General features: G+C 39.2%; 1 protein-coding gene across 4 annotated transcripts in view; it reads left to right on the top strand.

Annotated features, from left to right (window-relative positions):
* The first annotated feature begins 548 nt into the window (after positions 1–548).
* GCFC2 (GC-rich sequence DNA-binding factor 2) overlaps positions 549–15,501 on the top strand; it is a 47,297-nt gene continuing 32,344 nt past the window's right edge. For all 4 annotated transcript variants that reach the window (XM_042932817.1, XM_042932816.1, XM_042932818.1 and 1 more), the window contains exons 1-5: positions 549–891; positions 3,982–4,107; positions 8,369–8,593; positions 9,718–9,815; positions 12,827–12,942. In XM_042932817.1, coding sequence (XP_042788751.1) covers positions 621–891; positions 3,982–4,107; positions 8,369–8,593; positions 9,718–9,815; positions 12,827–12,942 — 836 coding nt within the window. In that variant the 5' untranslated portion in view covers positions 549–620. The remainder of the gene's footprint in view (positions 892–3,981; positions 4,108–8,368; positions 8,594–9,717; positions 9,816–12,826; positions 12,943–15,501) is intronic.

The following is a 15,501-nucleotide window of genomic DNA, read 5'->3' as shown; positions in this document are numbered from 1 at the left end:
CACTCTCTGTTCTCAGATATTCTTTTTTCTTAAGGACCAAGGCATTTAACCAGGTTCTGTTGAAACCTTGCCACCTGAGAGCAATTGTTTGATATTTGCTCATTCGTGCACCTATCATTTGTGTAGATTTTACTGTTTAGCTTTCAGAAGCAATCTCCCCACCCCCCACCCCCACACACTTCAGGTTTTTTGTTTAATTCTTCGTTGGAGAGAGAAAAGCAGATGCAGTTCCAGTCTAGGATGTGGGTATTGTGCCTGATTCCTAGATAGGGTTTGCACAAGGAGAGCCTGTGAGTGCTGCCCATCGTGGCGCTCACCGCGAGGAGGCTACGGGACTCTTTCAACCACGTAACACTCCAGCACAGCCAAGCCTTGCAAAGAGAACGCTTTGCAAGGCCAGCGCAGGGAACCAGGGTGGCCCTGGGAACCGAACTCGATAGAAAGAGCAAAAGAGGCAGAACACGCATGCGCAGGGCGAAGGCGGAGCGGACGGCGCGCGAAAGGAGCGCGCGCACGCGGCGGCCAGGCCTTATAAGCGGGAGCGCGCACCAGCGTGGACGCCAGAGATCCCGCAGGCGGGTACCGGAAGAGACCGCGCGCGTGGCGCCCGGGCCTCAGCCATGGCTCACAGGCCGAAGAGGACTTTCCGGCAGCGCCGAGCCCACTCCAGCGATAGCGATGACGCCGAGGAGCGGTCTGCTGAACCCGAGGCTCCGGGGGAGCAGGCGGCCCCGGGCCCTCCAGAGGAAGGGCCGCCCAGTGGCGTGGGCCGCGCGGAGGTGACGGACTGGCGTGCTCGGGCCCGGGGCCCTCGCGGTCGTGGCCGAGTGTGGGCAACTTCCCGGCGCGCCGCGGGGGCGGCTCCGCGCGCTGAAGGCTCCGACGTCCCAGGTGAGGCTGGGCTGCTGGGGAGCCGACGTGACGCGGGGCGAGGGGCGGGGCTGCGGGAAGAGGCCCTCGGGCTTCTCCGGTGGTTCCCGTGATCGCTCTAACTTCCAGCAGTGCTGAATTCCGGCGACCTGGAGCCAGACTGCACGCTTCCCAGCACTCGCTCGCCCGCTGCCCGCATCTCCAAGTCGGGCTCCTTGGGGCGACCAGAAAGAATCCTTTGGGGTTTGTGGCTCGTGTGTGTTCGCACCGTCGGGTGAACTCTCCCCAGTTATAGGTTTAGTGCGGTACTTGCTGTTTACGAAGAACCTAAAAGTCATAGAATTAAAAACAAAAAACACAAAAAAAAAACTTTCTGGTACTGTTAGGGGGAAGTTTCATGTACTTTTGGGAACGTCCCCAGTTAGCTTTCTAGAAAACACTTAAGCAGAATAGTACATCAGAAGAATCTAGGTGACAGACTTCGCACGTTTCCTTTGCTTGTTGTATTTTTCATCAGTTATTTGCAGGAACGCAGATTACAACGACGGTGGATGTCACCAGGTAGCACAATGAATTGAAGACGCCATAGACTGTACCAATAATGGCAGGAACTACAGTGCAGTAGTTTTGAAGTACCTTTGCGTTTTTAAATCTAGAATTTAAGCAGCATTAAGATGTTTACATAAAATGTGTTCCAGTTAGAATTGGAGCTTAATAAGAATGCAGTTTTCAGTTAGTTTTGAGGTTAAAAAAAAATTGTCTCTCCCACGTAACTATTTTACAGAAAACTAGTGAGTGACATTGTTTTCCATTTGCAAATCTTGATACTTCTGCATTCAGCCTTGTGATAGGTTGTTTCATTTGAAATATGAAAAGAAAACCGCAGGTACAGGGTGTAATAGGAATACTTAATAGGCTTTTAGATGATTGAGGGTGTCCTGCTTTGGTGTAACAACAAAGGTCAACAAACAGTACTTTCTTAAAGGTCAGTTTGCAACAAGCAGCTGAAACAGTTATCTGTCAGGTTTTTTTCCCCAGTCTGTTACATTAAAATCCACTGGTCTGTTTTGCACTTGAATGGAACTTTTGCCCATGCATGATTGGTTACATCATGCACGGACTATGAAAAGCATTGGTTCACAGAGTTTCCAAATGTTGGTACATTTTATGATACAGTATCTCCCCCCAGATCTGTTACTGTTAGTGTGTTACTGCTAATCATCAGTCTTTTAAGTATTGCAAAGATGCTCACGGTGCAGGATATGTTTTCCAAAATTCCAGTTTTCACTTGAAATCTCTAATTCTGGAAGTGATAGGCACAGCTTTACTCATTTCTGAGACAGTTTGTCAGGTGTACATGTAGAAATAACTAGAGTTTGTCATTCTTTCAAGTAAAATGGTGTTGCTCCTTGAAGACCGAGGCTAGTTCACCTTGCATCTGCTCACACAAGTGCTTTTCAGTGAGGCAACCATTGTGTTTCAGCGTGACCCGGAAGTGCTTTATACACACTGCCATTTTGTTCCACAGAATATTTAAAAGATGTGGACTCAAAGGTCACGATTTAATAAAGTTAGTGACTTTTAACTGCTGCATTGAGGATGGTAAGTGCAACTGGATTTTTTTTTTTTTCCTGGCAATGCATGGTGGTGAAGAATACAATGGCTACTACTACATATTGCTGTCACTGTCTTGATTTATACTAAGAAGCCAAGAGTTTTACCCGCCTCTGCTATTGCTTCATTATATAAATAGCATCAGATTAAAATGGGCAAATAACATGCTAATATTGTGATGAGAGTAGTTTTGAACTTGCAGACCCTCTGAAAGGGTCCTAGGGACTTCCAGAGGTTGATGGACCATGCTCCGAGAACCACTGCTCTGGTGTTCATCCACTTTGGGAACAGGTAGGGGTTGTCATAAATAGTAGCAAAGAAAGAGGGAATCTGTACTTGTATTCCTTTGTCTTCTAAGTTTTGATCTTACTCCAGATTTTTTTTTTTTTTAACTCTACATAGGTCTGTTAATTGCAGGACATTTTTAAGATAAAGAGTACTGGGGTGCCTGGGTGGCTCAGTTGGTTGAGCGTCCGACTTGGGCTTGGGTCATGATCTCACAGTTCGTGGGTTCGAGCCCCGCATCCGGCTCTGTACTGACAGCCCAGAGCCTGCTTCCGATTCTGTGTCTCCCTCTCTCTCTGCCCCTCCCCCACTCACACTCTGTCTCTCTCTCCTTCAAAAATAAACATTAAAAAAAAAATTAAAAAAAGAGTACTATGTATGTAGTCTTTAAGTTTTAAAATTCATAAAAAATACAAAATAATTGTAAACTGACAAGCCCTTGTCAATAATACCATGAATTCCTTCACATTTTGTTCATTCAGTTCTCACAACACCCTTATGGGTGTTATCTCTTAATGTTATCTTTGTTTAATAGACTGTTTGGCAGACTGTCCTTCCCAAAATCACAGAGTAGAAGCAAAGAGATTCGTGATTTGAGACCACAGTGCTCATTACAGGACTGCTTGCCACCAGCCGTTGAAGTATGGTATAAAGAGAGTCTCAATTCCGGAGTTGAGTGAAATTAGATTGAAAGCCCTCTTCTCCACTTAGTAACTTTGTGACACTGGACATGTTACTTAGCCTCTCTAGTCCCTAATGTCCTCATCAATAATAGCAGGCATTTACTTACGGAATTGTGAAATTCTACAATTGTGTGAAATAGACCTTGTAAAGCAGATTTCAGTGCCTACCATATAGTAGGTGTACATTAGGTTTTTTTCAACTTCACCACCATAATTTTTCTTTCTTGTTTTAAATGTGCCTTCACTTTTTGTTGTCTCTTTTTTCTGTATGGTTTCCTCTTCTCATTGCATCTTTTAAGAGAATATTTTATTAGATAAGTGGATTGTATAAATAGGGTAAGTCTGTACATGTATTAGATCATCCATTGGTTTCAGAAACAATGGAAATGGAGAAAGATCTGTACATTGCTTCAAATACATGGAGGAAAATTAAAACACTGTACTGTATATATGCTATGTGTTGTGTAGAATTTAGGTTATTGATTACACTATCTTGACTCTTTGTTATATTCAAAAAATGTCCTGTTAGAATCCAGAATGGTTGATCTTTCAACGGATGAAGAGAGTGAAACACATCATTCCCCAGAAAGTAAAGATGATCACAGTTCATCATCCAACAGCTCTAGCTCTCTGGAAGAAGAATTTTCGTCAGTAGGTTGGTAAATATTGTGATTTTGGTTAACTTTATTTCTAATAGTATTTTCTATACCAGTGGTTCTTATTATTGGTAACACAACTAACTCTAGTGAAGTATGAGGCAAGTACATCATTACTAATGATTGTCTAAGTGCCAGATTTGACTGCTCTTTTCCATTACATGACATGCCCAAGCTCAGACTGCTTGTAAGAGGCAGAGCCAGGATTCAGACCCAGGCAATCTGCCCCAGAACCTGTGTTCTTAACCAGTGTGCTACACTTGGTGATTAGTGCCAATATCTGAAGGGTGGTAAGAATTTGTTAGGATGTTTGGGGTACAGGACATAGCAAATGTAAAACTCTAGGGAAGACAACATAGCATATGCAGAGAACTAAAAATAATTGTTGGAATGAAAATATTTGGTTGGAGCGTAAGATAGAGGAACAACAAAAAATGCAGAGAGACAAATTGGAGTCAGATAATACAGGATTTGGGAGAACTACTGAAAATTTTATGCCAATAAATGGCATGACCATCTTTGTCTTTTAGAAAGATCAGTCCAGTTCAGGGCTTGGTAAATTACCACTTGTGAACCAAATATGATCCATCACCTGCTTTTGCAAATAAGTGTCTGTGGCTGCTTTTGCTCTATAGTGACAGAGTTTAAAAGCTGTACCAGAGACTTGATGGCTCACAGAGCTGAAAATATTTTTCTGGCTTATTACTCAAGCTTAAGGATTTGTAACTTGTTTTGTGCTGTGGACTCTTGTCAGTCTCATAAAGTCTGGGACCCCTTCTGAGAAAAAAGAAATAAATTAACTTAAAATGTAATTGTTTAAATGCATTTTTTTTATTTTACACATTTTTTTTTTTAACATTTATTTATTTTTGAGAGACAGAGAGAGACTGAGCATGAGCTGGGGAGGGGCAGAGAGAGAGGGAGACACAGAATGCGAAACAGGCTCCAGGCTCTGAGCCGTCAGATCATGACCGGAGCCAAAGTCAGACGCTCAAACGGACTGAACCACCCAGGCGCCCCTAAATGCGTTTTTAAACACTTGCAACATAGTAATAACTGCTTTATCAACATTAAATAACAAGCAGTAGCTCTTGTAATTTTTTTTTCTTCTACAAGTTCACAAGGTACAAAAGTGCTTAATGATGAAACCAGTATTAAGAATTGAAACCTAGTAGATAGGTGAAGCCTTGTCTAGATTCTAGATAGAGGGCTGTCCAATAAAACTTTCTTTGATGATGAAAACGGTCTGTATCTTCATTGTCCAGTACATTAGCCGCTAGCCACATATAGCTGTGGAGCTCTTGAAATGTGGCTGATGCAGCTAAGGAACTGGATTTTGAAATTGGATAAATTTAAATGGTCACAGTGCTGCTATAGAAGATGGTAGATTAGAGGCCTTTTACACCAGTAGTTATACAGTGTTGGTAGCAGTGTCCACCTAAGGACAGAAGACAGTGTTTGCAAATGTGTGGCATAGTTTTTAATCATCATTGTGACTGAGGTATTGTTGGCCTGTAGTGCCCTAGAGACAAGAAATGATAAGTGTCTCTCAGAGTACAGGACAGCACAGCACAGAGAATTTTCCGTTCTGAAATGTGCATTTCAGAAACACTGAGAGTTGAAAACTTGTTCTGTGAGGGATACATTTTTTTTTCTTCTGGAGAAAATATGAAGGCATGGGAGAAGTTTGGAGATTGGTACGTGGACCAAGGAGTGCATTTATTTTTTTGTTCAGACAGTGGAATTATTAGAATGATCCAGTAGTGAAATATCTGCCTTGATATTGTTGCAGATACAGTGTGTTACTCATGGAGCATGATCTCAATCTCTACTCCTTAGATAAGATGATATATGTGAAAATTATTTAACTTATAAATCTGCATGTTGTTATTATGCAGCAATATGCTAACTTTATTAATTCATTCCATGTCTGGCCAGCATCTGCTCTGTGGGAATCTTTGAGCTAGATGTTGGTGCCTAGACAAGAGAGGATAATACTCTTGAAATTTTACTTCTTTATTGTAGCTTGAGAGAGGATTAGCTTTATGTACAACCAGTATCTCACTGCTGAGTCCATTCTTGTGACTTATTAAACCCCGCCAAGTCATTTGCAAACATCATTTCCACTTCAAGTATTTCTGTTTTTGTATTCATACACTTGAGTATTTTAACCTGAGTGTATCATCTTAACCCTGATTTTACAATAAGTTTCCCAGAGGGCTGTAAAAATACACTGTTGCTCAGCTCCACCTCAGATCAACTGAATCTGAATCTCTGGGATGGGGAGCTTGGGTACCAGTAGATTATCAAGATCCCCAGGTGATACTAATGTGTAACCAGCATCAAGAAATGCTGTATAGCCTGTTGTGAAGGTTTTGAGTCTTAATTCTGTTTTAGGTTATATTAGCTGTCCCTCCCAGCTTTAAAGACATGTCTTTTTATCTTCATATCACATTAAGATCATTAAAACAGGGGCAGTGCAGACAAGACAAAATACAGAGGCCTTGTAGCTGATGACTACAGTGCTTCATGATCAACTTTTTTTTTTTTTTTTAGTAATTATTCAGCCACTTAAGAATCCCAGTGCAATATGTAAATTTCCCCACGTATTTTAACATTATCCACAAGGAAACTATTAAATGCTTTGGGAGGATGGAGAAACATCTGACCTGCATCATTTCCGTGATCTTAATCTATAAATTAGTACTAGTCTATAAAAAGTAAATCACTTGATTTGATATTCCTTGTTCTTAATGAACATACTGATTTTTAGTGATCACCACTTATCACTTCATAATTCAAGCACTTTTTGTTTTCCTTAGGACCGGTGTCAAGCATTTTGGTCAGTAATTTCTGAATTGTCTCTTTTTTTCTGTTTCAAAAGTTGGAACGTTTTCACGTCTCCAGGCACATGACCTTTTCTATTTCTCAAAGAATTTGGACCATGGGTGCCTCGGTGGCTCAGTCAATTAAACATCTGACTTCAGCTCAGGTCATGAACTTGCAGTTCGTGGGTTCAAGCCCTACATCAGGCTCTGTGCTGACAGCTCAAAGCCTGGAGCCTGCTTTGGACTCTGTGTCTCGCTCGCTCTCTGCCCCTTCCCTGTTCATGCTCTGGGTCTCTTTCCCTTTCTCTCAAAAGTAAACATTAAGAAAAAAAAACTTAAAAAAAAAAAAAAGAATCTGGATCAGTTTGTGGTAAAGTTTAGAACATTTTACTTGAGCCTTGGTGGCTTGACATCCCTAATTAACATTTTAAAGTGCTTCAAATAGTGAAAATTTCTTTTCCCATTTTGTTTACCTTAGTATTTTGCTTAAGAAACTGTTCTTTTTCCAGAAAGTTAAGGTAAATTTCAGCTTAGATCATGCATGAAGAAACTTGTTTTGAGTTGGAAGAGTCCACATTAATGTGGTTTATACTCTATAAAATAACTAAAACTAGGGGCGCCTGGGTGGCTCAGTTGGTTGAGCATCGGACTTCGGCCCAGGTCATGATCTCACAGTTGGTGAGTTTGAGTCCCACATCTGTGCTGTCAACACAGCACTTGCTTTGGATCCTCTGTCTCTCTCTCTCTACTCCACCCATGCTCTCACTCTCTCAAAAGTAAACATGAAAACAAAAAACTAATAAACTAAAGCAAGGCTCTATTAAAAGTTGTCACTTAAATATTCTTCAATGAACCTGATTATTTTCTTTACACTTTTTCACTTATTCACGTGGAAATCACCACAGGACCTTAGAGACTGACTTGGCTGTGTGGTTTTAGTTTCTTTCTCACTCCCTCTATGCTTGGATGTTCTGGGGTAGGGCAGGGCATAATACAGCGTCCGTCTTTGTGAGTCTTAACTGGCCTCTCCCCCATCATTCTCACGTCTACAGTTCTCATTGACTCAGCAACTCCATGTTCAGCTCTCCACATCCCTACTCCCCTCACAATCTCAGAGCTTCTGGAAGTGAGAAATACCCCTCAACAAAAAGTCAGCAACAACATCTGATGAATAAGAGAGCTCAAAGATAAAATGAAGTGGTATCAGTATATTTTCTGAAACTTCTAGACTTGGTTAATTTTCTAATTTATATTTAATCTCTATAAAAATAATTTTCTTTCATAATGGATATAAGTTTTGAGCTGTGTAGTTAGATTCTATCAGAACAGTGAAAAAAATAGAAAAATGTGCCTTTTTATTTTATTTAAATACAGGGAATATGTATTTCTGTTGGTGTTTGGTTTTCAGTGTCTCCTTCTTTGTTTCTTTCAGTAAATATCCCTGATGCAGCTTTTATTCAGGCAGCCCGCAGGAAACGTGAATTGGCCAGGACCCAAGATGACTATATTTCTTTGGATGTAAAACATACCTCTATCATCACTGGGATGAAGAAAAACAGTGATGAAGATCCTGAGAGTGAGCCTGATGACCATGAAAAGAGAATACCGTTTACCCCAAAGCCTCAAACACTTAGACAAAGGATGGCTGATGAAACAAGTACATACTTAATTTATTTACAATATGTGAACATTAAGGGATTTTTCGCTGGAATATACTATCGTGATCAAATCTCCATAAAAACTTAATGTAATGTCTCATATTTTAAAAGGTGTTAGAAGTTGGTTTTTATTTAATACCAATTTGGTCAATGACATCATAGTCTGTAAAAGATAAATCTATTAAAATACTATTACCAAACATAATGTGTAATAATATTTAATATTGTCTGACCTCCACTTGATCTTTTTTGACAGATTAAAAAATTGTGCAGTCTTATTTTTGATATTGAAAACTTTCATTATAACCTTTGTAAAGATTTTTTTTTTAACATGGAAGCATATACAGAGATTTTAGGCTTCATTTATTAAAATCTCCCCTGCTCTAATAAAAAATTTCCTCAACCAATAGTCTTTGGATCTCAAAGGACTATTCTCACATTTCTCATTTATAAACAATAATATGTTTTACCAAAATTTTTTCACTTCAAATAATATTTTTTCGGAATGAGACTTTTGGTTCTTTATAACCCAGAAATTATTTTTCAATATTTAGATTCTCAGGTAGAATTTATAATCTCTGGGAGCACCTGGGTGGCTCAGTAGGTTAAGCATCTGATTCTTGATTTCCGCTCAGGTCATGATCTCATGGTTCATGAGATCGAGCGCAGAGCCTGCTTGGGATTCTCTGCTTCTCTGTCTGCCCCTCCCCTGCTCGTGTGTGGGCTCTTGCTGTTTCTCAAGATAAATAAGCATTTAAAAAAAAGAATTTATAATCTCTGTTAAGGAATACCAAAGGTTTCATTTTTTTTCAAGTTTTTTTTCTCCATATGTGAAACTATGGAAGTGTTTTTAGTGGGACAGTTTGGTGATGAGTACAGATTCCCAGATTCAGGTCTCCACTTCAGCACATTCCTCAGACAAGTTATTATTAAATTCCTGATAGCAGTGTCCTCATTATAAAATAAGGATGATAATAGTGCTTTCTTCCCTGAATTGTGAAGGATAAGTTAACATATGTAAAGCTGCTAAGCCAGCAGCACATTATAAGCCCCCCAAAAATGTTAGCTGATGCTATTAGAATGCAAAAATACCATTCATGATTTTTTTTTTTTTTTCCCCTAGCACCTAGAAATGAAGAAACAAGTGAAGAAAGTCAGGAAGATGAAACTCAAGATATTTGGGAACGGCAGCAGATGAGGAAAGCAGTTAAAATCACAGAGGTAATAATTTTTTTATACCATGTGTATTAATTTTCTGTGGCTGCTATAACAAATTATCACAAATTTGATAGCTTAAAATTGACATTGATTTTCTCACAGTTGTGGAGGCTAGAAATCTGAAAGCAAGGTGTTAGCAGGACTGTGCACCCTTTGAAGACCTAGGGGCAAGAATCTTCTCTTGTCTTTCAAATTCTGGTCACTCTAGGTGTTCCTTGCTTTGTGACTGCATAACCCCTTGCTGTCTCCTTCACATGGCCTTCTTCTCTGTGCTTCTATGTGTCTTTTACAAGAACACTTAACATTGGATTTAGGGCCCACTTAGATAATGCAGGATGTTCTCATCTTGAGATACTTCGCTTAATTACAAACAGAGAGACTCTTTTTCCAAATACGTCATATTCACAGGTTCTAGGGGTTAGGACATAGACCTATCTTTCGGTCACTGTTCAACTCACTACACCTTATATACCATGTTCTTTTCCCACTAGATTATAAACACCTTCCACATATTATTAGGCCATTTAAGGGGACCATTTTTTTTAATCTTTAGTTTTATGGTGACTGCAACGTACGGTAGGTGTGTAAATATAAAGTTTAAACAAATATGTTTAGAGTTAAACTAATAAAAAATAATTGTTCTTGAGCTCAAAAGTCCTGGATTTGGGTTCTGGCTACACCACTGAAATATATGCTCCGTGAGGTCGAGAATTATAAACTATTCAGTGTTTTATCCTTCTGTGCCTAATGTTGTGAGTGGTCAATAAATATTTGTGAAACTTTGAGCAAATTATTTAATTTTCTTTTTTTTTTTTTTTTTTATAGTGTTTATTTTTGAGAAAGAGACAGAATGTGAGCGGGGGTGGGGGGCAGAGAGAAGGGGAGACAGAATCTGAAGCAGGCTCCAGGCTCTGAGCTGTCAGCACAGAGCTCGATGCAGGGCTTGAACCCAGGAGCCATGAGATCATGACCTGAGCTGAAGTCAGATGCCTAATGAACTGAGCTACCGAGGCTCCCCAAAGTTTCTAAATCTGTTTTTTCTTCAATAAAATGGGAAGATAATGTTACCTACATGAGTAGGTGGCTATAAGTCTCAAAATCATAATGATTTAAAATAAAGTGCTGATACATTACATAAATATAAAGTTATTATTTTTTAATCTGTTTAACAGTAATGCTTTGAGGGGCACCTGAGTGGCTCAGTTGGTTAAGTGTCCGACTTTTGATTTCAGCCCCAGTCATGGTCTCATAGTCATGAGATCTCATGTTGGGTTTCACACTGGACATGGAGCCTGCTTAAGAATTTCTCCCTCTGCCCCTCCCCTGCTTGCACACACACAAGAAACAAAGCAAAAAACAGTGCTTTGAAAGATTATTTGCTCTTCTAAATAAAGTATTGTTAAGATCTCCGTGTTATTAAAACTAAGAAGCTAAGTAAAGGGAAGTCTTTGGTTGTAACAATATTTAGAAATCTCTGACCAGAGAAATGATTTAGAGGGCTATTTTTATAACTATAATAGGTTTAGGTTCCCCCTCCCCTTTTTAGTAAAATCAGTGTAACAACAGAATGAAAAAAAAAATACTTGGAGAAAAAAACATGTCACAGTCCTTACTCTGCTCAGGTTTGCATAATTCCTTTTTAAGTATTTGTTTAATTATAGGCATAGTGTATATCAGAAATTCCCAGACTTCCCATTCATGGAACCCACAGTGTCTTTAACTTTATTCTGATGCCCTTAGGCCAAAAGAAGTACTAAAGCAATTCCATTTATTGAGTACTTAGGACGATAGAACTTAATACTATTTATGTCCTAATAACTCAGTAGTCTTTGGAAAAAATAACACTGATAGATTGAAGAAAAAAAATCTTTTAATTTCATTTTTAAATAACCACACTTACTAATGAAATGTGTGCACCTCTTGGGCACTGCATGACATCTCAAGATTAGACACTGCCATTCTCCTTTCTAAATTGATTTTCAGTAGGTACTTGCTTTTTATTACATCCACCAAAAACCCACCTTCACTAATAAGACTTCATCAAAGGACTGTAGCACAATCTAATGTTGGAGCTATGAACTAGTTAAAACTAGTAGTTCAATAAATGATGAATATGTATTCCCTGAAAATATTTAAAATATTTATATTTAAAATGTATATTTAAGAGCACCTGGGTGGCTCAGTTGGTTAAGCGTCCAACTTCAGCTCAGGTCATGATCTCGCAGTTCGTGGGTTCAAGCCCTGTGTCAGGCTCTGTGCTGACAGCTCAGAGCCTGGAGCCTGCTTTGGATTCTGTGTCTCTTTCTCTCTCTGTTCCTCCCCTGCTCATGCTCTGTCTCTCTCTCTCTTTCTCAAAAATAAAGATTAAAAAAAAATTTTTTTAAATAAATAAAATGTATATTTAAGATATTTCATAGCATCCCTCTGAGTTCACGTGGATGCCTTGGCATGTAGTTTGGGAACCACAATAGCATACAATTTCAAATTCTGGTTTGTTTGCTTGACATGTTATAAATGTTTTCCCCTGTTTCTATTACATAGTTATAACTAATTTTAAAATTGCATAATATGGGGAGCATCCAGGTGGCTTTTTGGTCAAGGGTCTAACTCTTGATTTCGGCTCAGGTCGTGATCCCGGGGTCATGGCATTGAGCCCCACGTCAGGCTCCTCACTGAGCATGGAACCTGCTTAAGATTCCCTCTGTCTCTCCCTCTGCCCCTCTCCCCCTCTCCCCACTTGTGCACTCTCTCTTTCTCTCTCTAAAATAAATAATAACCAAAAAGCAAGCTTTTGTGAAAAGTAAGATTTTGTAATTTGCCTCTTGCATGCATATTTAAAGTTCCATATTTTAAAACTGTGAGAATTATAAAAACATTTTATTGTAACTATGAAAAATGTCAAAGGCATGGAATTTTGAGCTGGTGAGACATTGGATACCCAGTCTTCTCTCATGCTGTTGATATTTGTAACATTAATGAGTTTTTTAAAACAATACAAATTTTCATATTTTCAGGGACGAGACCTAGATCTTTCCTACAACAGTGAATCTCAGACAGTGAAGAAGTTTGATACTTCCACTTCATTTCCACCAATAAATTTAGAAATTATAAAGAAGCAATTAAATACTAGGTAAGTAGTATTGATTTTAAAATAATTTGTCCCAGACATTTAATAGTGAAAAAAGCACTGTTCTTTTTAATTATTAAGTACAAACACTAATATTAAACATATTTGTAGGAAAAAATAGCATCACCTGTGTTACCCCACTAGTACAACTGATTTCCTTTCTATATAGGTCATTTTAATCTTTATAATAGATACATACCACATGGTTAAAATTCATAAGTATTAAATTCTTGTTTTAATATTTTTGTAAGCTTGTATCTGCATTGTTAAATAACCTTTAATTTTTAAAAATAATAAGTTGGGAGTGATGGCAAGATGCCATAGTAGGAAACTCCATACCTCATTTCCTCCTAGAATACCAACTTAGCAATATACAGTCCAAAAAGCCTTTATGAGAACTCCAGAAACCAGTTAGAAAGTTGCACTACCCCAAACAAGCTCAAAGCCAAGAAGAGCCACATTGTAATGGGTAAGAAAGCCATTTCATTTCAGTGGCATCAGCCACTCTTGCAAGCCCACACTGCTTGTGAGAGAGCAAAAAAGCCCAGCTCACAGCTTCTCCATTGAGAGGAAAAAAGAAGAGTGAAACATACATCTAATGTTTGGGCTTTTGGAGGAACTGCCTGAGGGACTGTTTCCTGCCTTGTCTATGTCAGCATCCTGAATGTCATACCTTGGATATCTGGGGGCCACAGAGAACAAAAGAGAGCTCAGTTGCTGCACACCCAGAAAGCTTAGAGGACTTCAGACAAACACCAAAGGGAGCAAGAGACTACAAACACCTAAAAAACCCACAAATTCATATAGGGAAGTTTCATATAGAAACCCAGAGGAGATGTATTCCTTGTAAAAGATTTGAGAAGACCTCTCCCTGCCCTCCAGATCTCTAGCCAGGCTGATTGGTGATGTTCTTCCACTATATGAAGCTATTTCCCTTAAGTGCATTTTCAAATGTACAAGACAACAAAAAATAACAAGAGACGGAGAAATCGGGAAACCTGGCACAACCAAAGGAGCAAAATAAATCTCTAGAACCAATTCTAAAGAAACAGAGATCTATGAATTACTTGACAAACAATTCAGAATAATCTACTTCTAGAAGCTGAATGTGCTAGAAGAGAACACACACAACAATATCAGGGAAACAATACATGAACAAGGTGAGAATATCAACAAAACAAAACTATTTAAAAAAAAAATTCTGTAGCCAAACAATACAGTAAGTGAATTGAAAAATTCACTAGAGGGGGTCAACAACCTACTTGATCCAGCAGAAGAAAGAAGCAGTAACATCAAAGGCCATTGGTTTGAAATTACAAGTCAGAGGAACAGAAAGAAAAAAGAATGAAGAAAAATGAAGAAAACATAAGGTACTTACAGGACACATCAAGCAGAACAATGTACACATTATGGAAGTCCACATAGGAGAAGAGAGTGGAGCAGGAACTTGTCTGAAGATCTAATGGCCAAAAACTTACCAATCTGAGAAAGGAAGTAGACATCCAGGTTCAAGCTCAAAAGATTAGAAGGATAAACCAGAGAAGCTCACACTGAGACAATCAAATTTTCAAAGGCAGAAAAAATTTTGAAAGCAGCGAGACAAAAGCACCTTTTCACATAATAGGGAGCCCCCTAAGATTATCAGTAGATTTCTCAACAGAAGCTTTATAAGCTGGAAGGACTGGGATGATATGTACAAAGTGCTGAAAGAAACTCCCAGCCAAGATAATTATAACCAGTAAAAATGTCCTTCAACAATGAAGGAAAAATAAAGACCTCAGATAAATAAAAACCAAGGGAGTCCATTACCACTAGAATTGCCTTACAAAAAATTGTTATTACAAGTCCTTCAAGGACCGCCTGGGTGGCTCATTCAGTTAAATGCTGACTTCAGCTCAGGTCATGAACTTGCAGTTCATGGGTTCAAGCCCCACGTCAGACTCTGTGCTGACGACTCAGAGCCTGGACCCTGCTTCGAATTCTGTATCTCCCTCTCTCTCTGCCCCTCCCCTGCTTGCTCGCTCTCTCATTCTCTCTCATTCTCTCTCATTCTCTCTCATTCTCTCTCATTCTCTCTCATTCTCTCTCATTCTCTCTCATTCTCTCTCATTCTCTCTCATTCTCTCTCTTTCTCAAAAATAAATAAACATTGGCACAAAAACAGACACTCAGATCAACAGAATAGAGAACCCAGAAACAGACCCACAAGTATATGGCCAACTAATCTTTGACAAAGCAGGAAAGAATATCCAATGGAATAAAGACAGTCTCTTCAGCAAATGGTGCTGGGAAAACTGGACAGCAACATGCAGAAAAAAGAACCTGGGCCACTTTCTTACATCACACACAAAAATAAACTCAAAATGGATGAAAGACCTCAACATAAGACAGCCCAAAATCCTTGAGGAGAAAGCAGGCAAAAACCTCTTTGACCTTGGCCACAGCAACTTCTTACTCAGCATGTCTCCAGAGGTAAGGGAAACAAAAGCAAAAATGAACTGTTGGGACCTCATCAAAATAAAAAGCTTCTGCACTGCGAAGGAAACACTCAGCAGAACTAAA

The sequence above is a fragment of the Panthera leo genome, chromosome A3, assembly GCF_018350215.1.
Source record: "Panthera leo isolate Ple1 chromosome A3, P.leo_Ple1_pat1.1, whole genome shotgun sequence".
NCBI classification, from domain to species: Eukaryota; Metazoa; Chordata; class Mammalia; order Carnivora; family Felidae; genus Panthera; species Panthera leo.
The sequence above is the reverse complement of the archived record's forward strand: the minus strand, read 5'-3'. Positions and strand labels throughout refer to the sequence as shown.